The 24,670-nt window shown below is 42.2% G+C and overlaps 1 protein-coding gene across 3 annotated transcripts; it reads left to right on the forward strand.

Moving 5' to 3' along the window:
• The first annotated feature begins 3,061 nt into the window (after positions 1 to 3,061).
• Positions 3,062 to 19,854, forward strand: LOC147109185 (homeobox protein six1-like). Of its 3 annotated transcripts, XM_086002853.1 has the most exons (5): positions 3,062 to 4,039; positions 6,330 to 6,404; positions 15,516 to 15,549; positions 17,451 to 17,500; positions 18,104 to 19,854. In XM_086002853.1, exons 1-5 carry the CDS (start codon positions 3,480 to 3,482, stop codon positions 18,297 to 18,299), a joined length of 915 nt encoding a protein of 304 aa, XP_085858979.1. In that variant the 5' UTR covers positions 3,062 to 3,479; the 3' UTR covers positions 18,300 to 19,854. The 3 variants fall into 3 exon arrangements, 2 of the variants coding, with proteins under 2 accessions (XP_085858979.1, XP_085858980.1); XR_015080188.1 differs by having other exon boundaries at positions 3,068 to 4,039; positions 15,516 to 17,934; positions 18,104 to 18,216; XM_086002854.1 differs by lacking the exons at positions 6,330 to 6,404; positions 15,516 to 15,549; positions 17,451 to 17,500; positions 18,104 to 19,854 and adding an exon at positions 5,303 to 6,160 and having other exon boundaries at positions 3,231 to 4,039.
• Positions 19,855 to 24,670: the final 4,816 nt, after the last annotated feature.

Consider the following 24,670-nt stretch of genomic DNA (forward strand, 5'->3'; position numbering starts at 1 on the left):
ACTTGGGTATTTTCATGGGAACAAAGATACAGTATGTAACTTAAACTGTCATTTGAACGTTACATTTTCATTTCATCTCAGGCCTCTGGTGTAGGAGAGGCTGGAAGATAAAGAAAGTATTCACTAAAGAAAAACAACGTGTGATTATGTGAAAGCCATTATTTTGAAGACTCTGATCTAGTCCAGCAGTGGAGGTGTGCGTTTTATCGAGTACATACTGCACTAGGCTTTAACATTCCGTTTGCTATCGACCAAAATAAAGTGGTTACTTAGCACAGTGTTAAACTTTATAAATTATGTACAATTCTTCACACGACTGAAGAGACTTATATTTATCTTATGAACAAAATTGATCGCGTCTCTTAAAATATCTCCAAGACATATGTTTCTGTTGTTACATATGAAAAGTATAGCACAAGAGTTCTTGTGAACATGATAAGGCAAGAAGTAGAATAATCTGTTCGGTGGTTACTGGGTTATTGAATTTCCAGTATATAAAAGAGGTGAGAGTGCACCCTGAAACAGGGCCATAGCAACTTCCAATATCCAAGTTTGAACAATAGATAACAAATTCCGGAGTAAATCCTCGGGATCTATAAGTGGATAGAATTGTGGCCAGTTTAGAACAACGATCACCCCCAGTTTGATACCAATTATTTACTATACTGATTCAATAACAAAAAGAACGCGCCACTATCTGTTTAGTTCCTATTAATTTAGCTACCAGGAATATAATACATTGGTTTCGTAATTGGAGCATCTTCGTGCTTGTTACTTTGGAAACCGGAACGATAGTCTGCAGTTTAGGGACAGAAAAACTTGCATTTATATAGCGTCTTTCACGACCTCAGGTCGTCACACAACACTTCACAGCCAATAAAGTACCTTTGACGCGTAGTCACTGTTGTAATGTAGGGAAACAAGGTGGGCAGGCACACCCATCATATTACACACGTCTCAGCCGGTCACCTTATATTACAAGTAGAGTGTGCTTGGGAACTGACTGCACTGTAGTTAGACGCGCGGGGGATTTCGGTGATTTACGGTAAACTCTGACTTAGATAGAGGGTTAAGGATCGGTTCCGGTCCCCAAACAGCTGCCTTGTCAATAAGGATCTGCCACAAGTGGAGACATCCCTGCTGTCAGGACCCAGCCCTGCTCCCTAACCCTATCTCCCACCTCTCAGACTCTAAAATAAGGAAAGAAAAGCAGCCACTGAGCCACATAGCAGGGCAATGCCTTTTCCATTCTAATTTTGTATTCTGATGGAATCAACAATTCTAAATAAAGACACGTATCTGACAGATCGCCGCCTAATCCCTTTATCAGTCAAACTCGCCTTCACCATTCGAACCTACCGAGCGTTCCGATTATCATTGCAGATAAAGAAGTGTAATTGCTTCAGAGTTCTTTCGATTAATTTGGAAAGACTGAAGTATAAAAAAGGCTTTAGATAATTAACACTGCCAATTGTTTTGACTTATTTCACAAAAATTAAACATCCACTCTGAGAACAAAAGTACATTATAAATTCTGGGGGCAAATTGGGTGGCTTTACCTCTGACTTATAGAAACCCCTTCTCCATCACATTTTTAGATAGGCCTGAAATAATCTTCTATTATTATGTCTTTGTTTATGAGGGTTTTTTTTTCCTGTAAACGATCAGAACTTATTAACTGTCTGGATTGTGTATTATAAAACTAGAGACAAGAACACATAGAATATTGAATTAAAATTTCTGGGACAGTCGAAATAAAAATTAAAATCGAACTAAAGTTTCTATTGCTGACATGTCCACGTTCATTACCATGGTAATGGGTAATGGACAAGCCCGGCCTTCATGACATCATTAACTTTAACTTTGGCTGACAAGGAGATTGAAACATGAAGCATGACATCATCGCCGCAGTAACAGCGACCCGGCCCACTATAAGCTCTCACGCGTTCAGCAAAATGCCTACCTGCGGTCTGGTGGATGCTTACTTTGGTATCGTGTACAATGTCGGACACTGCAGAACACAATCAGCACACAGCACCGACTGCACGAAACCCAATCCATTATTATAGATGCTGGGCAAACATATCACCAGAAATTTCGGGTGTATTTATTTAAAACACTCACCGCCATGCCCTTCCATATCTAGTTTGCCTCAGGGCCATTGGTATTTACCAATCACACAATTTAAAACTGTGATGATACTTTATGTAGATAAACTTTTCAGTTTAAAATTATCTGGACAATGAGATTGTTTAGTCTGTGGTGCATTTGTGCAATACAGAAGCCGAAGAGTTGAAGGGCTGTTGCGGCTATTTAATCAATAAACCTTTGTGAAAGGGATACTGTATAGAGGCAATGTCAAGTTTCAGAAATATTGCATATTTCTCCTCTTTCCCGAACGACCAAAATAGATTTGGATCGCATCAATATACGCCAGCTTCAAGAGTTCGTCCGTGGTTAGAAATTAAAATGTACATTATTTTAAAAAGCCTTGTACATTTCCAATTGATTAAGAAGAGCCAGTCAGTTCTGCCGTGGAAAACAATTTAAACGAGTAGCTTGCATTGCCGTTATTCCCCTGCCCAGGATAACTGTTAGAAATAGACTACCATTGGTAAAGCGAGTACACCGCATGAAAGCCTCTCTGAATTAATATCCGAGGTTGTATTCCTGGTGTTGGTTTATGGTAAAGCTTCAGTCAAGGATTATATGTTTATACAGTATTCAAGCTCGACTTAGCAGTATTCACCACCTAAAGCAAAACAGTCAGAAGAGAAAGCAGATGTGTTGCATAGATCAGCTGTCGTTACCTTTATACTTTTGTTTGCAGATTTGCAGATTTTTAAAGGAAACAAGAAAGGTATTTGTCGAGACTGGTAAGACCAGTTTAAATGCATTTACGTTTCAATACCTGTTACATGTTCCCCGGGACAATACGCCGGGCGGTTATAAAACCATGCATTTTTTAAAGATCGTCGACCCTGTAAAAATAATACTTGATCTTGATGGTTTTAAAATCTGGGCTAGCTGGGCCGCTATTTAAACGTTTGCATCTAAGTTACGAAAAATGCAAATGAAAGGTTGAGCCCTGAGTGGAATATATCGAGTTCTTCAAAAAGCCGAAATGTAATTGATTTGTATGTAAAGACGACCAATCCCACAGGTGACATTTGAGGCGCTCTCGGATTTCAGATCCTGACGTGTTCTCCAGAGTCCTTCATTTAGGAAAACTTTGCTCTTGTCTCTTGCAATGGTAGGAGGGATGTGCAGCCAATCAGCGGCCGATCATCACTATTAATGCGCACTTACTAGGATGGGAACACACTGCTGCCGCCAGCCCCTATCACTAGCGCCTGAGAATATCACCCGCTGGATATCCGCGACTTGTTTGGATCTGTTAACCCTTTCTGGCCTCAGCGATTTTTTTTTTGCTTTTGGCGATCTGATTGTGGATACTACACCCTGACTGCAAGTGAGCCATGTCAGTGCTGCCTTCTTTCGGTTTTACTCAGGAGCAAGTGGCTTGTGTCTGCGAAGTCCTCCAGCAAGGAGGCAACCTAGAGAGGCTGGGCAGGTTTCTCTGGTCCCTTCCAGCCTGCGACCACCTCCACAAGAACGAGAGCGTCCTGAAAGCCAAGGCGGTGGTGGCTTTTCACAGGGGCAACTTCCGCGAGCTCTACAAGATCTTAGAGAGCCACCAGTTCTCGCCCCACAACCACTCCAAACTGCAGCAGCTCTGGTTAAAGGCCCATTACATCGAAGCCGAGAAGCTACGGGGGAGGCCCCTCGGTGCGGTGGGCAAGTACCGGGTCCGAAGGAAATTCCCCCTGCCCCGGACGATTTGGGACGGGGAAGAGACAAGTTACTGTTTTAAGGAGAAGTCGCGGGGTGTCTTGAGAGAGTGGTACGCTCACAACCCTTACCCATCTCCGAGAGAGAAACGGGAGCTGGCTGAAGCCACTGGGCTCACCACCACGCAGGTCAGCAACTGGTTTAAAAACAGAAGGCAGAGAGACCGAGCAGCGGAGGCCAAGGAGAGGTAAGAACCGCCACCCATGTATACAGTGTGTGCAGAGAGAGACATCGCACGGTCAAAGGCGCCGAAACCCGCTTTTACACGGGAGGTTTTCTCGCGGCGTAATAATGAGTAAAACCAATCTTATCTGTGGTTAGGAGCAACTCCCTCACACTCACCCTCAGAACCGGCCGGGGGCGAGACCTTGCCTGTGGGCTGCGTACAGTTAACTTCTCGTACAAGTGTCGGAACCGAGCAAAACACCAACATATATTTCATAGCAAAAACTCGTTTTGTTTCCGCAACCAAACCACAGCGTGTTGAAATATAAATACTTAAAGATCATTAAATATGATAAGCACTAACCGCCGTCTATAGCCAGGACCCATAAGTTACTGTTAAACTAAAGCTATGGCGGTGTAAACTTAAAAAAAATATATAATCAGTATTATTGTTTTAATTTATAAACAATGTGTAGTTCTGGGGAGAAAATGTCAGACTCAAAATTAAAATGTCCCAATTAACCGAAAGGTTTTAATTCTCAAAGTAAGAAACGTTATGCATAATACACCATACACAGCGCCATTGCTCCTGTACATTATTTTATCTTGGTGTTTGTAGAGGCCTTACCAGCTGATGGAATTAATATCTTCGACACTGGGCAGATAATATCCATCTCCTAAATTATCTATTCCAATACCAAATGAAGCCAAGTTTACGATTCTCATGCTGTTATGTTTGGGGAAACAAAGCAAAATGATACATTGTATCTGTTTCATTTCATAGTCATATATGGTTCTGCATTTTTGTCGGTTTTAAGCCCAGATTAGTGATTTAAAAAAAATAATCGCTAACATTAATATTAATAATAATTGCTGAGCATTAACAGCATTTGGTGAACTAGGATCCCTTTGCTCGTTCTTCTTTGTCGAGCAATTGAATGCAGTAATGAAGGATCAGTACCTATCCTTGCGAATAGAAAGCATAGAACATCCCATTTGTCCCTAACACAGATTCTCAATCATGTCGAGCAGCCTGTACAATGTACTAAGCGTTCATATAGAGGTGCCACTCAGCGGGGTTCTACTGTATATATTTTAGACGGAATTAATAAAGTATTCGCTTGGAATAAGTTAACACTTGCTATAATCATTAATTTCTCATTATAACCGTAAGGGAGAATAATTTCAAGATCATTGAGTACCGAATGGAGGCGAGGTTTCTCGGTTCAGTATCTTTAAAGTCGTCACTTATTTTGAGCTCTTGCTATGTTTCCTGTTCCAATAGGGAAAACAATGAAAACACAAATACTTCGGGCAATAAACAGAACCAGTTGTCCCCCATCAACCGTAGTAAAAACCTGATGTCGAGTTCCGACGAGGAGTTATCACCGTCCCAGAGCCCAGACCATTGCTCCGGCAGTCCTGTGTTACTGCTGCCCGGGAGCCTGAACCAATCCGTGGATTCCACCTTCTCTCTTCACGGCCTGAGCTCTTCGCCAGGCGGCCACGCCGGCCCAGTCCATCCGCATGGACTCCAGGACTCCCTGCTCGGCACTCTCACATCCAGCCTGGTCGATCTGGGATCGTAAAAGAGCAAATCGCCGCTGGACAGCCGAATTATGAACTGATCAGACACTCCAATGCTGTGCTGTGTAAATAATTGAACAGTCTTGTCGAAGTTATGGAATTTCAACTGATGGTACTTAATCTGTGAAAAAAGCGAGGCGCTCTCCTTTATTAAAAAAAACCCCGTCTTCATGAACTGCTGAGAGGCTTGATATTTCACTTAATGCTCTTCAAATCTTTATACTCTCCCCACTGCACAAAGGGCGTTGCAAATGGAACAAAACGAGTGGCCGGCCAATACTGTTTCTGCCAGGTTCGTGCATCTGTCAGAATCAACCTGGATTATATCTCGTTTTCGATCTGTTTGCGTTTCTTGAGGTTTACTGCTCGCGCAAATCCGAAATGAGACGTCGAATAGGAGGAACGGCCTATAACGGAGGTAAACTGCAGAAATAACCCCACTGAATATCAGGCAAAGTTCAGGCACAGAGGCGACTCGAAGTTTACATGTTCACCAGTGGTGTATGGAGAGTAACATGGAAGTAGTTTATAATAAAATCCAAACATGTGAAAAGCACGTGCTTATGTTGTCTCCTTATTTTCACATTAAAAGAAAAGATATTTAGCAGCTGTATTTTTTTTTAGAAAATTATGTTTGAAGCGGTTATTGGACCCGGCTCCCTGTAGCTCGCAGTGCAGGTGAAACATCGGCAATATTAATATGTTTATATATTGACCATATTTAGGAGGAAGACGATGAAACAGCGCGTAGGTGTTCACTCACAATCTCAGCCACAAGTTTCCCTCAATACCATATCACAGTGAGTAACCGTTGCATTATTCTTAGAACTTAGGAACCAAGAGAATATATGATTCTAAATCCCCCTCTAGCCGACAAAGTGTTGCAACTCCAAAGAGCTGGTCTTTGGCCCCTATCAGGGAGGAATCCGTTTAGACAGACCATAAAGTGCAGTCATTCGGCATTTTCCTAGTGCGCTTTCTGAGAGAAATATTATTTCTTTTTGTTTGGGACTTACTCTCTAGAAAGCTTAGGTTGACCCAGAAAATAGTTTGCGTTCAGTGTCCTGAATATTTTCTTTCCTACAGCCTGGTTTACAAAATTTAGAAATTTAAAAAAGGTGAAAACTGTTGAAAATTTGTCATTTTTGTTCCATTCGCTCCACCATCCCCCCCGGGATCTATTCCCCCAAAAGTTAAAGTTCGGCCCCAGGCTATCAGGTCGGTCATTGTTGATTTATTTTACAAAATGAAACAGAAATTACAAAATTAAAATACTGTCATCAGTTTTGCAGATGCTGATAATGTGTCGGTGCTTTACTGTGCATGTACTGAAATGGGGAGGAATCATTCACAACTATCTGACATCGTTAGTTAAAACTCTATAAAATCACCTTCAGTTCAACTAATTCGACACTTCATACTCCTATACCACAGATAAGCTGCTGGAGATAACACACTTTCACTATTACCTGCCCTCAACTTCTTTGCATCCACTTTAAATGTAGTGCTGTGCAGAGAAATGGCACAGCAACAACTCGTTTTATACGCCCCCAACTTCCGGTAAAATACAAGAAAGATGTATAATCCAAATTGAAATGAAATATATATTAAGAACAATGGCAGGAACTTGTTTGCAGGTTCCTCGGTACTTTATTCGTGTGTCGTGTTCCTAATGCCTTTTAATAGTATATGGTTCTGGTTTACTGAAGACTGTAGAATGTTTATTCTATATGTTTCGGGCCATGGGGATCTCACCCCCTCTGGAGGACAGACTCTCACTCGGGACTGACTCAGTGTTGCCTGAACTCTTGTGTAAAACACACATTTGCCTTGGAAGGGGGGTTTAAATGGAGCACGAGTCGCTCTAGTTGTTATTTGGGATGGAAAGAGAAATGTAACTTTATTTGGCTACAAATGCAAACATATTTACAGCAATAGAAAGTGGGGCAATTTAACAACGCGTCACTTCTCTTTCACCTTCTGCGATTGTTGGTGATGTAATTAAAAGAGACGGTAGCATAAAGTATTACTGTGATCAACTGCCATCACTTCAGTGAGGAGATTGGCGAAATGGCTGCAGTAACCTTCTATGACAACTTTAGTAAGTGGGGGTAAGATGAGTGGAGCAGGGACAGAATAGATATTTTCAAAAGACTGAAGCAGTTTACCAATATTTACAAGGTCATTATAATTAGCAAACCTCAAAGAAATATCCATAAGCTCTTAACTACTAAAACATAACGAGAATTCTCAGTAACTAAATATTTATGTTTATTCCCAGTTTCCAATAAGATTATAGGTCAAGGCGATTTTGTGGTTTTATGAATTTATGAAAATATATTTTTTAGAGATTTGTTTTAAATTACCTTTTCACTAGGCCAATTAAAAGATTTGCGTGGGCTTTTAATACAGATATCATACTCTGGTCAAATGAGTTAAAGCAATCCCGGAGGGTTGGGTTTCGACGAATATATAATTCAGCGGATCGGGACAGAACTTTTACATGGAGTGAATCTCTCACTCCGGATACTAACCACTGGTGATCTTTACATTTACTCTCCTTACACGTTGTACTTAAACCTCTTTTATTGTACGTGTAGAGAAAATGTAGCAATACGATGGTCTGCTCCTGAGTAACTTTGATCTTGTTACACTCGGGGCGTTTTATTTTCAGTAATCTTAAAATAGCTGCTCAAACGGCAAGCGCCCCTGGATACCCCAATGGTTACGAAAGACATTCGGTTTTGGTCGAGTTTTCTTGTAAATGTAAAATAAACACACGACTGGCCTCCAGACACTTTTTGCTGGAAACTAAAAAGGCCTTCTATGAGATGAGGGTAATTGTTTTGAACAGCTCGAGTTTGGAGAGAACTGAGGATTTCCTGGAGTTAATGTGAACCAGCCGCTGGCTGGACTGCGCCTGGTGAATGTGGAGCAGATTTTGGCAAATATTACAGGGATTCAATTCAGTCTTTTGTGTTTTTAGAAGCACCTCGGCACTGATTTCAAATTTGTTTTCTTTAGATTTTAAGCGTGCTCACAAAAATAGGTTCTTTATTTAAATCCGCAAACAGAGGTTATGTTTATACTATAGCCCCGAAGTCGCGTCCTTCCTTAGGACTAATAAGCATCCTACAGCTAAGTGAATTAAAAAAACTAATTTCCACGGTATGGTAGAGGGTTGATTCTTTGGTCGGAATCAATCACATTGACAAAGTTTCCCATTTTTCCCTCAGCGAGATGGTTGGCTTGCCTCATACATAACCATGGTTTGAATTATCAGAAATGCATAAAAAGGCTGTTTGAAATGGAAAGCAATGCTAACACCGAATGATAAAGTACTCCTGTAGCAACATGCTTGAAGAAAACGTGTTTGATTAATGCAGATGCGTTTTGTATGGTCCATGTCAAAATATGGCTGTCATCGAACTGCAATCTTTAAGGTCCGGTTGAAAATTGGGCGGGGGAGAGTCCGCTGGGAAATAGAACAACAGTTTCTGATAGACATCAAGCCAACTTTCAGTGCAACGTATCATGTAGCTTTAGAATTCCAATTGCACAAAATGGTTGCTAAATTATATTGTTTGTCACTAAGCAACACGTAGCAAAGCCAGGGAACGTGTTCAAAAAGCAAGCACAGTGAAGATGACATAGCATGTGTGTTCTATAAGTGCATGGGCGCACTTGGAAGATAAATGATATTTTTGCGTTTAATGCTTTTTGAAAGTGGTATGTTTTGAAATATTTGTATAAATACATTACAAAACTTCAGGGCCCCATGAACGAAAGTGAAGAATATTCTTTCAGATGTCATCAGATATATCGCTACATGAAATTCAGACTATTGAAAGGGAGTTGGAGTCTTCAGTATAAACACATGAATATGCAAGTCACTGATGTGACACACAGCTAGTTGGCCTATCATTAAAAATACAGGAGGAACTTCCATCAGCTTTTCAATTGGCATCTTGTTTGGCTTCTTTTCTATTTATCAGTGCATTACTTGATCTCCCGTGGCAATGCTCATGGCTAGTTTGGGGCCTGGGTGTTCCGTGTACGTTACCTGTACTGAGTTGGCATCACTCTGTTGTCTCCCATCAAGATCTTATAGTTGGCTCGCAAGGGCTTCATTCATCCGGCAGGACGGGCACGGCGACTGAGAGCAGTCGGGGCAGGCTTTGGGCCTGGGAGCTGATATCAGACTGGTTCAGTTGATCCTTTTATGGAATGCTTTGTGCGATCATTTTGGGGATCGGGGAATCTTCACCGCCACAGCGGCTCTGGTAACCACGTTCAAGGTGCCTAGTATGGACGGTGTTGCTCTGTTGTTCCTCGTGTCCATGTTACTCTCTCCTTTTCTGTCTTGATTTTTTTTTTACCTGGTCCCCCTTTATCACCCTTAGCGTTTCTCTCGGTTTCTGGATAAGATTGGATTTTTTGAGTGTTTTTTTAATGTGTTAATTATGCGCGGAGAGTTTATTTTGGAGGGTAGATAATGGACGGCCAAGGAACTGCCATGGCTGCATCTAAGATTTTTTTTCCTGCCACGTGGTTGGGCAGTATTGTGATTGAGCAAAATTTGGGAGACGAATCGCTGTGTACAATGTGATTTGTGAATGGGAATGTAGAAAGTAAGTAATTGGGAAAAATAAAACAAGACACTTAATGAGGAATAAAACCGACAAACCTTCAAAGAAAATTGACAGATGAATGGGACAGGCAAGACGTTGTATTAAACAATAAATCATTTTGGCTTCACTTTGCTTTTCCAAATACGAAATATGCAGAAATATGTAATAACCAGACATTTTAGAAGTTGTAATTAGCGTGACTTTCACGCCACATACAAGCGGTTCGCATAATTAGGCAAGTACGCCGCGTTCTAAGATCTATAAGGATGATAGCAGACTCTCAATGACCACTGAGATAGGTTATTTCGAAAATAAATAGCCAAAGTTTATGCGCCTGCTTTATTGCACCATTAAATAATGGATGTTTCTTTAATGACGCTTGTCGAATGGACGCAGTAATGTTACACAACACCTCGAAATACTCACTGAAAAAGGTTTGTTAAACTTATTTGAAATGAAAGCCAGACAGCAGACTGCCGTCCCATCCTGCGGTTGGGTTCCCCAGGACCAGCCGCTAACACCACACACGCTGAGTTCGGGGCCATCTTTGTTCAGCAGCTAGAAAAATAACAGCAGAACATTCCCTTTTTTTTTTACAAGAAATGTCGCAAAAAACACTAGTTGCATTGAAAGAAATACTTTTTTTTTGTTGGTAAAATGTACTAAAATGCACCCGGAGTAGAAAAAAAATCAAAATGAAGGTGTTGAAGGAGACATTTATGATTTATGTTGAATAATTAGGTGAGGCGGTGTATTAAACCGCAGCAGCAATACAGCCTGTGTGTCAACCAGAATATTATGATACCTGCATTACTATTTAGCTGCCTGGGTTTAAAATAAACGGGGTTTTAGCTGATTTTAGCACGTTTTGCTTTCAAGAATGCTCAATTAAAGGGCTGCAGATGGGAAATAAATTTTCTTAAATTCCATTGCTGCAGTTTCAAACCAATAATAAAACAACTGAAGCACAGCTGCTGTGCAAGTAGTGATGTTCCTTCCTGTATCAGTAACGGATGAGTGCCTTGTCCAGAACAGTTATTTCTATCTACCCTTGGCAGCAGCCATGTAAAGATACTGTATCACCACGTGTTTCCCAATGCGATTGACCGAGTAAAGGACGAATGACTGCAGACCTTTGGCGAGCAGAACCATCGCTTGAAGGTTAAGGAAGATTGCCACCCCCCCCCGCCACCCCCGCCCCGAAGTCATACTGCATGACAGGATGTTTGTTGGGACTTACAGGATCATTGTTTGATGATCGTGAAGGTATAGCATGAAATTTAAATATAAATGTGCACTATTTTTGCACAAGCATCATTTGGATCATTTTAATTAAACGCTAGCCCTGCACTTAATAAGGACGTGGCTTCGTTGCCTCATTTCTTCCCGAAATGTCTTCTGAAAGCGAAAACATTGTGCAGTATTAGCAAAGTAACAGAAGTAAACGTTTTATAATTTCAAATGATTCGATCAGAGCAGAAGCGAGGCAAATCCCCCAAATACAAAGATGTAGAAAAAAACCCCCAAAAATGCAACATAAAAACGGTATCTCATTTCATTTCTCATTAGCCGCAACACCGCGGCACAGTTGCTGTGTAATTTAACATACACCTGCAGCCCCCTGGAGTGATGCATACTTTGACCTCGCTCCAAGGTGGTCGATCCTGATGAAATTACCAGTGAAATAAATGCCGCTCTAACTAAACGAGCGGATTAGCTCTGCACATCACTGGCCCGGCCAGACCGGTCTTTATTGATAAGTGAAGATCAGATATCAATTATTTGCTTTTGTGATCCAATTGCTATTGTTTTAGTCGGGTTGTGCAGGGACAGTATATACACACCCAACTAAACAAAATAATGCAGATTTGTTTTTAACGCATTGAAATAAAGATAATGGGGGAGGGGGAGGGGAGGATTGCCTTTAGAATTTTTTTCCTTCTTACTTGGTTTTCCGAGAAATCAGAGAGTATGCAGTTTCCCGATCTTTTACTTTTCGTACTTGAAATATCGATTTTTTTTGTGAAAAATGCATGAGCCGTGAGAAAGCTGAAACTTGAGGCGAGTTGGTGCCGCAGAGAGACACAGGAGTGCAGTAGAGCTTCGAATGTCATGTACTAACAAAGGCATTTAACAATTCTCAGGGACAAAGTAGCTGGAATGTGCGGACAGCTAAATTTTCCGTTAATCCTCATTTGTCGTTGTAACCCCGGAGAAGGGGATTAAAAGGGAGTTACCTCAAATTTGTCCCCCTCACACCCACATGTCAAAGTAGAAATCTCCATTCGGAGGAGAACTCCATTTAACTAAACCACGCAGAAAATAGATAACATTCAGCGAATGGGATGCTGCCCCTTCCTTCCCGAAAACAGATAGATAATTTAAACGGGTGCACGTTAACATCGCATTGCCCATATGGCGAAATGCTTGACAGAAACATATAGGGTTATATGCACTGACAGTCTACTCACCCGCAACCTGAAAAACAGATACACCCAATAGGGAATGCGGATGGTTTAATTCACCAAGTGTTTTTTAAACTTAAATTATAATTAATCTTAACAAGTACAAGATACACATGCGACGCCAATCTCCGATTAAATGCATTCGTTATAGTCTTAAAGGGCGTTTATGGGAATATATTTTAGCAAAACACAGAGGGAAAGGGGGTATTGTTATGAAAGTGCAATTCGTTACATTCACTGGGAACCTGGACATTTCTGCAATTCATAAGGATCTATTTGCCGTGTCAGACTGAGGACAACACCCTTAAACCGAGCAAGACATTGTAAGGTACATATACAGTACACTGCAACCCCTATTACTGTTTTTTTCCCCATTTGTGAAAGTATTTGTGCGTGGGATCTACATATGCATATATTCTGGTTCAATGTTTTTTTAAATAATTGAGTTATAGTTTTCACAATCCCCCGGTTGTCGCTGAGTTAGCATTGCAGTGCAGGACTCCTCAAAGTCGTGCCGAAAACCACGTCCTGAACTTGCACAACACAAGCCCGAATTTATTTATATTTCTGCTTTGGTTCAGGAATAAGCTGAAAATACTGACAATAAATCTGGTTTATAGCGCGTATTTAATTCACCAGCGTTCACTGACAACTTTTCGAAAGCGACCAGTTAATTTTCATACATGCGAGACTAATAAACCCAACAAGCCCGAACACAAACACGTATTAGACAGAGCATATTTAGAAAAGTGGTGTAACTGTGCTCTTGACACACTTTTCTTCCCTCCCCTCCCCCCCCCCCCCAGTTGGATTTGGCCGTCGAGTTTAATTTTTAATTTCGATTTGGCAGGAATTAAACACCAAACATGCTGTAGCTATAAAAGTAATTCTGTACTGGAGAAAATCTGAATTAGATACCATAAACTCTCATAAATATGTTATTTCGGGTAGGAAGTGCCTCGTTAGGGATAGCATTGCATTCAAACGATGAAGGAAGTTCAAAACTGAAAAGGCAACTGGTTTTATACAGAGATGATGCTAAGGTCTCCACTGCATAAATATGTGGAATTGTGTCTTTGTTTGATCAGCACATCTGACCAACTAAATGGGACGTAAAGGTTATAGTTTCATGGCCAGCGTCTCTTACAGGTTTATTTGTACAAAGGATTTATTGAAAAATCACTGGTATTTATAATCACTGGGTGTTTTATGAATGGCCGAAAGTTTTCTAAACAAGATAGATATTGACTTACATTTGATGTATTCATCTGTCTTAAATAGCTCAAAAAACAGGGGAAGGGAAGGATAGTATTCACTTACCAACATTTTTAAAAGAGGAAACAAGGGACAAGCTAAATCATTATTACTACCTGTTCTTACGGTGAGCGATCACCTGTTAAAAGGTCATGAATAACAGGTAGATCTCCATCTCCTTCTCTTAAAAAAGGGCCATTTGTTCGGTGACAGCTGATTGACAGGCTCTGAAACACGAGCTCGTGGGTCTGACTGATTTGAGGATAAAACTCTGGATGTCCCCTCAAACATTTCAGGAAATGAAAGTTGTAACTCGATCCTTTCAGCCAACATCTCCCGGAGCAAACACAAAGGCTCACAGGAACCTACCCGGATTATTTTGCAGCTAGATGGTGGAGACAAAACAGCCGTCACATTGAGCCGAGAGCTGGCAGCCTTGCTCCCACATTTATTAGAAATGTCTGTCTAAGCAGCCCTTTAAATGGGTCAACATTTTCCTAAGTGTACAATAAGCACTTTTCTTCCCAAAAATAACATCCCTTTTTCAAATATGCGCATTGCTCACAAAATTCGGCGATTGCTGTATTTCATGTCAAACAACGTCCAACCACGTGACCCCCGAGGAGTTCAAATGAACTACATCTATCCATATATATTCGTCACAGCAAAAACAGCCTTTCAAGCGGGCGAAAGCTGTTTGGCCCCTCAATTGCAGAATATCCCTTACTTTAACTAAAGTGTTTTTTTTAATCAGGATAATTCTCCATTGATACACAACATGCAGCCACAATTGCAATGGATTGGCATTTGCTTTTCAAGCGTGTGCAATGTCACGGCTTAGTGATATAAGGCAAAGAGGGCATGCCTTTCCAGAAAATAATTGTTCTATCTTTTTTGCCGACATAATCTGCAAGAATGTTCTCTGTTACATGGCTCGTCAAATCAAACTTCCGCGAATCTGTATGCATTTTGTGCGTGGAACAACGCGACACAGCACACTGCAAATAACTACCCTAGAATTAAATGATCATCAATAATGTAAGAGTGAATGGCACCTGTAAAGGATGGTGCGTGTCAGCTTTCAGTCTCTGTTTAAGTTAAAATAGGTCTACGTGGTCACAATAGGGTAGGAGCAGTTTGGTCTGACCGTGCTTGTTTCCAGGACTCTGGACATCGATAACAATATTGATAGAGTTGAATATGAATCGGCAATATAAGTGTTATAAATTACACCTATTTCAAATGTACTTACTGAGGCCACTCCGTTGCAGACAATTCATTTGGTTCAAAACCATAAGTATAGGAGGCAAAACGGTTCAACGCAACACAAACACGTGTAGAATATTGTTCAAAGAATAACGTTTCGAAGGGTATGGATTTAATTGTAACTCAAGGACTGAATAAATTCGCCAAGCAATAAATTGCAAATGGTTAAGTGGACCAAAGACATTTTCTTCGGAATTGCAACTGTCGTGAAATCTCATCTGACTAGTACCTAATTGTGACATCTTGATATTCAATAAAAGGAGCACTAATAAGCCTATTTGGTGTTCTGTTTCAGGGAAGTAACGACACAGTTGCACAGAACGACACAGGTACAGTCCAAAAAAAAAAATCAGAAAATGCATTACGTTAGGTCGGGAATATTAATCAACCTTCGGGTACAGACAGAGTTCATAAGTTATTTGCTGTAACGCGAAACAGCAGAAACAAATCTGTTGCAAATTACACGCATCAGTGATTTCTGTAGCAAATTGAGTTCTAACAAAGGTGAGAGTTTTATGATGGCACTAACAGTAGTTTCAAATGTGTTTGTAACACCGACATTCCCATTATTAGACTTTTACAGCCGATGCGGGAGTCATTAAATAAGAGACCAAACATGGGGATCTTACAGTCAATGCTTTTTGGAGATGTCAACAGCAGCGTTGAATGTGTATTTAGAAATAGAATGGGACATACATTTTTAAGCGGAATATCATCGTGTATGTATGCCGGTTTGAACGCCGTTGTTAAATGTATTTTGTAGATACCTGTACATCTATGTTTATCTGCCGTTGTGCTTTTTTAGGGTAATACCTAACATTTGGTGATTTTTGATACAAGACTTCATGCATTTGTGCACAAACCTCAGACACAAATTTTTAATGCAAAAATGGGGTTTCTTGCTCCTTAGAATAACGCAATTCCGTTTTAGTGCTGAAGTCTGGTTGGTTGGTTCTTTTCCCCTTTCTCCTTTGAAGATAGAAGAACACTTCCTGTTTCCAAGTACGTTTTCAGCCCTGGAGCCGAAGGGAAACAGCCCGGCTCGGCATTATCATCGTTAGATATTAGTGACCTTCAACAAGAAATATCCTAATTGATCAACTGGATTATTTCAATTGAAGCTGAACACTGTTTACCGCTGTTGTGCAGGATCAGCTCGCCCCTAAACTACTCCAACATGTAACAAGTTGTAATTTATTTTTTGATTATTCGTTTATGGGATGTGGGCGTCCCTGGCAAGGCCAGCATTTATTGCCCATTCCTAAATGTTAAACATTAAATGTTGATAAGGGGAAATGCAAAATGATCTTAAATTGGGAAGACTTTTAAATATTGAATAGTGGAAACTATAACATTCTCCCAAACACATACTCAAACTCGGACAAACGGTAACAAATTCATCAAAAATATTCTGAGGTTTTGTTGCAAAAATCTTCACATGTGGTGAAGTTCAATGCAATTGTGTCCCAAGGATGGGCAAAGTGACAGTCACTCTACATTTTGGCCACCCTCTCCGCTTCTCCTCAGACTAGGCGTTTCTAGTGTTATTTCTGACTCACATTAATTGAATTATTTCAGGTTCACATTGTCTAGATTTTTTTTTTAAAAACCCTGAAGCTGCAGTGTAGAATATGGCATCTAAAGTTCCCAGCCCAGGATTGTTTCCCGCTCCTCCTCGGCTGTAGTGTTAACTTTACACCGCGATTCAATTCGTGATGGAATATTGAATTATTTAATGATCGACTTCCCTCACAGATTCTGCAGTGTATTTGGGGCATGCCTGGGTACGCGGGGAGAAGGGCGCCAGTCCTAGATACCGGGACTTGATGTCTCGGAACCCAAAGCCCTGGGAAGCAACCGCTCCACTTGCACTGTCACCACAACGAAATCTTTTAAACATGTTTAGGAATTAGGTTCTCCTACCAGACGGGCAGCTCATGTACTCGAACCTTTGACTCCCAAGCTGAAGGTCATTGCTTGGAGGCCCTGTCACTCATTATGGTGGGGGATTTGGTTCCATAAAAATAAACCCACAAGGCGGGAGCACGCACCCCCCCCCCCCCGATAGGGCCTGGCCTATCCTGTCTGAATAATACTTAGCGGGTGGCCTGCGGTGTCGGAGGAGTCCAGTACCCCAACAGTCTAACCGTCTGAAGGAGGCATTTGCACAATTATGTCATGTCCTATTTTTAAAAGATCTTTCAGTCATTTTTTTCTCTCTCCTATACAGTTGACTTTCTCAGCCGGATATTCGAGATCTGAAGCAGCCCCGCGGTTTGGGTATTATGTTTGTCTATTATGAATGGGTGTGCTCTGGAAGAGTTTTGCCGGCACGGGTATATGTGGGTGTTGATTTTCTGCAAAGCACAGGACAGACGAAGTTCAGAGGTTGTGTATAAACATAGTAAGTAAAGCACCCCACCCCCACCGTGGGGCCACCTTTAATCATTCTTTGAATTGCCTGTGCTCTGCAAAAGCAGGTGAGCCCGCAAGAGAGACGCCGACCTGCAGCCAATAGCTGGCAAGCAAGAGGCCGCTGATTGACAAATGAGGGCTCCTCACCGAAATGTTGTCCGGAAATGGAAATGTGCAGATCTTATACGCGAAAAGGAAAATATTTGCAGGGCTATGGGGAAAGAGTGAAGGGACTAATTGGACAGCTCGTTCAACCAGCCGGCACAGGCGTGACGGGCCGAATGGCCTCCTTCTGTGCGGTAAGATTCTCTCATTATTTTTAGTGGAGCTTTTTTTTGGGATCCATTTGCTCGGATGTTTTTTCTTTGCCTTTTACAGGAACTTGTTACGGTGGCTCAGGACTACACTATCATAACCTCATTACTTAAGCATATTCTGCTCGTTTTTTTTTCTCTCTCTCCCTGTTAGAACGGAGCCGAACACTCCAGAAACATTCATCAACGTCAACAGAAGCATTTACGCTCTGGAGAAGCCTTGCACGTCACCTTGGAAATATCGCAGACAGCAGCAGACAGCAGACAGCCCGCTGTTCACAGGCTCCGTCTGGCAGAGGGGCCACTTTGGCCGGACGGCTGGTGCCACCTGGTGGTTCTTCCGGGACTGACAGGCCCGGCTCACTGGTGCTCTCAGTGCTCTCCATTTAAAGCCCACAGTTAAACAGAGCCCATGAATGTAACTAATTAATACTGCATTTGAACCATGCTAAATCGCAACAAAATGTTTGTTCTTTCGTACTTCCAAGACTGTTCACGGAGCATGAATTGAAACATTTAGAATTGTGTTATCGTTCCGAACTGAGAATACGTGAACAGAAAATATACCCAATCAATTTAGAAGTGAATCATCAGTAGGTATCTAACGCTAAGATACTCGCTTTGATTTTAGTACTGGACCTTCCACAACATTGCTTGGTGCGTTTTGTATGTTTAACAATCACTCCACTTAAAGAAACCGCAATTAATTGCGTGACACGTTTTGACCTGAAAGGCGGTGTATGAATAATAAGTAGTATTATTTGTCAGGACTTCCTCTCAGTCAATGCAACTAACTCACTTTATAAGTGTAACCCATAAATTGTGTAAGTATAATATGAATCAGCTTAGGGTCAATACAGAGTGAATTTATTGTGAATTCAGGAGTTAATAGAGGAAAGCTGGGATTTATTAAGGAACAGGAGTAGGCCATTCAGCCCCTTGAGCCTGTTCTGCCATTCAAGTAGAGCATGGCTGATCTGTAACTCAACTCCAGTTACCCACCTTTGACCCATATCCCTTGACACCCTTATCTACTAAAAAATTGCCCATCTCAGTCTTGAAAAGTTCAATTGACCCAGCATCCACAGTCTTTTGGGAAGAGAATTTAATATTTTCACTATCCTTTGTGTGAAAAAAACTTCCTGATTTCACTCCTGAATTGTCTAGCTCTAATTTTAAGATTGTGTCCCCTTGTTCTGGATTTCCCCAGAAAGAGTGGAACCAGACCAGGGCAGTTCCACTCAGCTGGACAATGGAGGAGAAGCGTTGGAGGAGGATGGTGTGGCCAATCACGTCAAAAGCTGCAGAGAGGTCAAGAGAGGTCGAGAAGGACACGGAGCGGGGAGGGATAGTGCACCATGGTCAGTCACAAAGGATGCCATTTGTTGCTTTAATTCGGGCTGTTTCAGTGCTGTGGCAGGGGTGAACCTGATTGGAGAGGTTCAAACATGGAGTTGCAGGAAAAATGAGCTCAGATTTGGGAGACTATAATATGTTCAAGGACTTTGGAAAGGGAGGTTGGAAATGGGGCAGTAGTTTGCAAGGAAAGAGGGATGGAGGGTAGGGTTTTTGAGGAGGGGAGTGATGATGGCTGATTTGAACGGGAGGCGGACAGCCCCTGAGGCGACAGAACCATTTCCGATGTCAGCTAGCATGAGAGGCAGGAAGGGATGCTGGGTGGTCCAGAGTTTAGTGGGAATGGGGTAAAGGGAGCAAGAGATGGGTCTCACGGAAAGGGCATGAATGAGACCTAGGAGAGAAATGAGAGAAAGTTGTGGGCTCAGGGCTGGGGCTGGGGGGGAGGTGGAGCCTGCCTGGGTGGAGGTTTGGTGGGCAATGGGAGGTGGGGGTAAGCAGCAAGAGCAGCTAAATGGATGGCATCAATCTTAATGACAAAGAAGTCCATGTTATTGCACTTGTTATTGGAGGTGAGGGTGGAGGGGGCAGGGGAGAGGGGTTTAAGGAGTTGGTTGGTGGTGGAGAAAAGAAGCTGGGGTCTATCTTTTCTATTGTTTTCCATAATGATTCTGGAGTAGTGGGTGGTTTTGACAGAGGAGAGTGAGGCCTGCTAGCACTTGGTGCGGGCCAACCATAACTGGTGATGGATGACTAAGCCAGCTGTGTGCCAGACATGCTCAAGTTTGTGCCCCTTGGACCTGAGGGAGTGTAGATGGGGGCCAAACCAGGGGGAACAACCAGGATGATAAATAGCAAAAGTTTTACTGGAGACAAGGGCATAAAAGGTAAGGGAATGTTTGAGAAGATCGACAGCTGCAGAAGAATTGTGGTGAAAGGAAGACTAATGGCTAGACAATTGGGAGTTTGAAATGACAATTATAAGTGACTTGGCGGTGAGTTTTTTCCAGGATCAGATGCAGAAGGAAATGGGATTTGGAACTAAGTAGGGGGTAATGGGTGGTGCAGGATACAGGCAAGTGGTTGGAGATGGCCTTGTTTGTGATCCATATTATGGGAGTAGAGAATCCACATGAGATGGCAAGGTCAAGTGTGTGGCCATGAAAATGGATAGGAGAGTTTATATGGAACGGGAGGTTTAGGGAGGACAGGAGGGCACTGAGTTCAGAAGAGAGAGAGAGAGCATGGTGACGTGAGATGGAGATTGAATTAGCTGAGGATGAGGAGTTGCTCAGCACAGAGGTTGAGAGAGGAAAAGAGGGAGGATATCTGTGAGAAACTTGGGATGAGGTTCGAAGGGGCAGTAGACAATGAGGATTTTAAATGAGAGGTGCAAGTGGTGAAACAAGGTGAGGTGCTCAAAGGAGGAGAACATGCCAGAAGGGTAGAGGGAGAGACCAAGGTGTGATTTGTTGATTAGGGTCACACCACCATGGCGGTTTGTGCTGGGCAAGTGGTGGAAAGTAGAAGCAGGAGGAGAGGCTTCAGTAAGAGGCAAGGTGTTGTCCCCCGCGAGACAAGTTTCAGTCAAAGCCATGATGTCAGTGCCACCATCCACAGTAAGGTCGTTGTTCATGAATAAACCAACACATCTGATGTTGATGTTTCCTATCTAGATCTCCCACACTGTCTTCAACAACCTGGACAATTACATCATAGGATTTGCCTCAAATCACTACTATTATACAAAAACTGAGGAGGCCCTGGACTCCCAAACCGATGCTACTATTGCTGCACAACTCCATGCAATTGTAAGATGGGCTTGCCCACCAGATCATTCTTTCAGCAAATATGGAACAGGAAATGTGGGATCCTCTCCCCATTGCACACCTGCATTTTCCCCCGCACAAAAAAACCCATTCTTGATTCAATCATACTTCTTACTGTGGGTTGCATTATATACCTGGAGAGACATATACTTTTCTATCCAAATCTCACTGAGACTATCAGCAGCATCATTTTGTAGAACCCAGATAATTCATTGAGAATGTTGGAATCTAAAGGTATTGAACGGATCTTGCAATTGGTGCTTTCGAGATACTAACATAATGGGGGAAACTTCTGTTACCTATAAGTCAAGCCATTCTAATTGGAAGAGAACCACCTTTCACTCAACCTTTCTAAAAAAAATATGCAATAAATCTAGTCTCATGAAGGTATCGGTCCTGCCCATGATGGAGTGGCTCAATGGTTTAAATTGAACTTGCTTTAATTCCATTGAAAGCAAGGCTAGGACAAGGACATTCATTTTAGACTGCCTACCATGCTATTTTATTGAAATAATCTTTTGAAGCAATGCCAGTGCTGGCACTCCAGTCGCTGGTGTCTGTGGTGCCAGCCTCAGTTGCTGAATACGTGAGAAAAGCCTTGGTAGGCGTTACAAAGCCCTGATAGATCAGGTTCAGTATGTAAACATACTTGCCTGCAGAAGGTGGCAAGGAACAATACAGCTCAAGCAAGAGAACAAAGGCAGGCATAAAAAACCGGCAAACATGAAACCCAATACACCTGGTAAATCACACTTAAAATCTCCCGTGAATTTGCTGACTGGCAGATCCTTTGCACTAAACACAACTGACAGATCCACAACATATGCAGAGTTTTATATGTGAGATGATTGTGAAATTCAAAGGCATTTTTCAGGTTGACATCATTGGTCAGCTGCTGAGGATGTAACTAAAAATAAAACTTAAAAATAAACAAGATAATGAAGCCGCGCCACTGTGAGTGCACAGAAAATGAAACTGTGTTCAGACCAGTTCATTGACCCCCCCTTTCATTTTGATATTTATCAGTTTGTTAAAAAAGTCTGAAATCTCATAGCTTAAAATGATCGTGGCCATTTTGTTGAAAATATAAATAGCTTTCATTTAAAGTGCAATAAAGAAGAAAACCCACCGGTGCAAAATGATTTAATCCTTCAGTATAGGGTGAAATTAAAGAACCACATCCTTAAATATGTTTTGGAGGATTGAAAGGAAGTATTTTATTCACTAATACAGTCACAGAAAAATGTTCATGTGCAAACAAGTGCTTGCTTGTGCTTCTAGTTATTAGCAAGCCTACAATACACAGGTTGCAGAAATATGATAGTTGGGTGTTTCGAACCATACAAGGACAGAGACCAAAGAAGAGACAGAGATTCAGAATCCAAAATAAACTATTTAATAATTTCAACAGTAGTGAATCTGTTTCAAAATAACAGAGAGAGAAAACAGAGAATCTAAGGAGGAACAAAGCAACAGAGAAAGAATAAGCAATGGCTGGTATCTGTGTTAATAAATATTTTTTTTCTGAATATAATTTACTTTTAGTCCATGCTCTGGGCTCCTTCTTAGCTGATGGTTTGTTATCTATAAAACACACAGCACTGTCCCTTAATCTCACTGGTCATCACCTCTACTGCTGCCCATTGGCCATCCTTGAACCTTCTTCTGCTTCCCATTGGCTCATATGCTACAGGAAAAAAGATAATACAGAGCATCTGATCATTACAGATTGATTATAGTAAGACTTAACAGGGGCGACCTTTGACTTTCGCCCAAAACAGCTGCGAAGTTGGCGGAGGTGCTGCGCCACCTGCCCAAAGGTGACATTGGGAGGCCCAAACTATCTTCACTTGGTTTATCAGTAAAAAATGGCCTTCAATTTGATGGCACCGCGCTTGTTTTTCAGGCACAAAATGGACACTTAAGCATCCAATATAACAACAGAAAATGCTGGAAAAGCTCAGCAGGCCAGGCAACATCCGTGGAGAGAGAAATAGAGTCAACGTTTCGGGTCGAAACCCTTCGTCAGGACCGAGAGAAAAGGCAGGAAATGAAACAAAAGGCAGTTTGGGGGCTGGGAAATGGGGGAGGGGATGAAAGAAGAGACATTAAGTGATATTCAAGGTGAGACGAGATAGTAATAGGATAGGTAAAGAAATAGAGTCAATGGCTCTAAATGAAGTGTGAAATGCGTCGGCAGAGTGAAAGACAGCTGCCATGTGGGAGAGAGAAAAAAAAGGAAAAGTCTGTTTCTCAACCTGTCCTATTACCATCTCGTCTCACCTTGAATATCTCAATGTCTCTTCTTTCATCCCCTCCCCCATTTCCCAGCCCCCAAACTGCCTTTTGTTTCATTTCCTGCCTTTTCTCTCAGTCCTGACGAAGGGTTTTGACCCGAAACGTTGACTCTAATTTCTCTCCACAGATGTTGCCTGGCCTGCTGAGTTTTTCCAGCATTTTCTGTTGTTATTTCAGATTTCCAGCATCCACAGTATTTTGCTATTGTAAGCATCCAATATGGTTGGCAGGGTGCGCGGGCTCATTGCGTGCCAGAAGCGCACCACCCGCCATATTGCTAAAGGCAGAAAAAGAGGCATCCTGGGCCCGCATCTGAAACAGGTCAGCCTCGTTCTGGGAAACATGGTCTACATGCAGTCTAAACAGCCATTTTCAAAGGGACCATTAGAGGCTGCCACCAAAAAGGTAAATAAAATTTAAAAAACATTGGACTGATGTGGATCCGGGAGGTACAGGAGTGCTGCTCCAGGCTCCACTGCACTGCCAAAGACCATTGATGGCCCTTGCTTGACCCCCTCCCAATTGTGTCCCCCTCCCCTCCCGATTTCCCCCTTCCTGTCCCGATCATTCCGATTAGCCCTATCCTTAACGATTGACTTCTCTCCCTCTCGATCACCCCGCCTCCTCTCCCATGACCTACCTGAGGGCCACTGCCAGTGACGCAGTGGCCCAAAGTTGAATTCTTCGCCAGCGAGCTGCCTTGGGACACCCAGCAGGTGTTTGCAGTTCGCTGGTCTAATGAGGCCCGAGGCTCAATATCGGGTGTGCCTCAGGCCTACTTGTTCCAACACCGGGATCGCTCCCTGCACCCAGTTCGCGCTGGCTAGGCCAATGGGTCCAAAATAACAATTCAGCAGAAAGAGCTGGAGACAGTGACCATTGAAGGGATGATAGCAGTCGATGAGTGGAAAGCCTTCTTTGAAGCATCATCTAAATCCACCATCTGAAAAAGGATAAATTAAGAGAACCCAATGGAATCCTGAAACTTGAGGTGACGGCTTGAAGGGTTGCTGAAGAAACATCTTGCAAGCATGCCCAAAATCTTACCCTACGAGTAGAATGAGTACGGAGAATAAAAGATGTTATCCAACTCCCCATCAAACTGAACTCCGCACACTACTGGAACTCCCCAATACTAAACCCACTGCAGCTCATCACTGTATCCCATCAAACTGAACTCCGTACACTACTGGAACTCCCCAATGCTAAACCCACTGCAGCTCATCACTGTATCCCAC

The sequence above is a fragment of the Somniosus microcephalus genome, chromosome 12 (assembly GCF_052327205.1).
Source record: "Somniosus microcephalus isolate GS21.2 chromosome 12, FLI_Smic_1.0, whole genome shotgun sequence".
NCBI classification, from domain to species: Eukaryota; Metazoa; Chordata; class Chondrichthyes; order Squaliformes; family Somniosidae; genus Somniosus; species Somniosus microcephalus.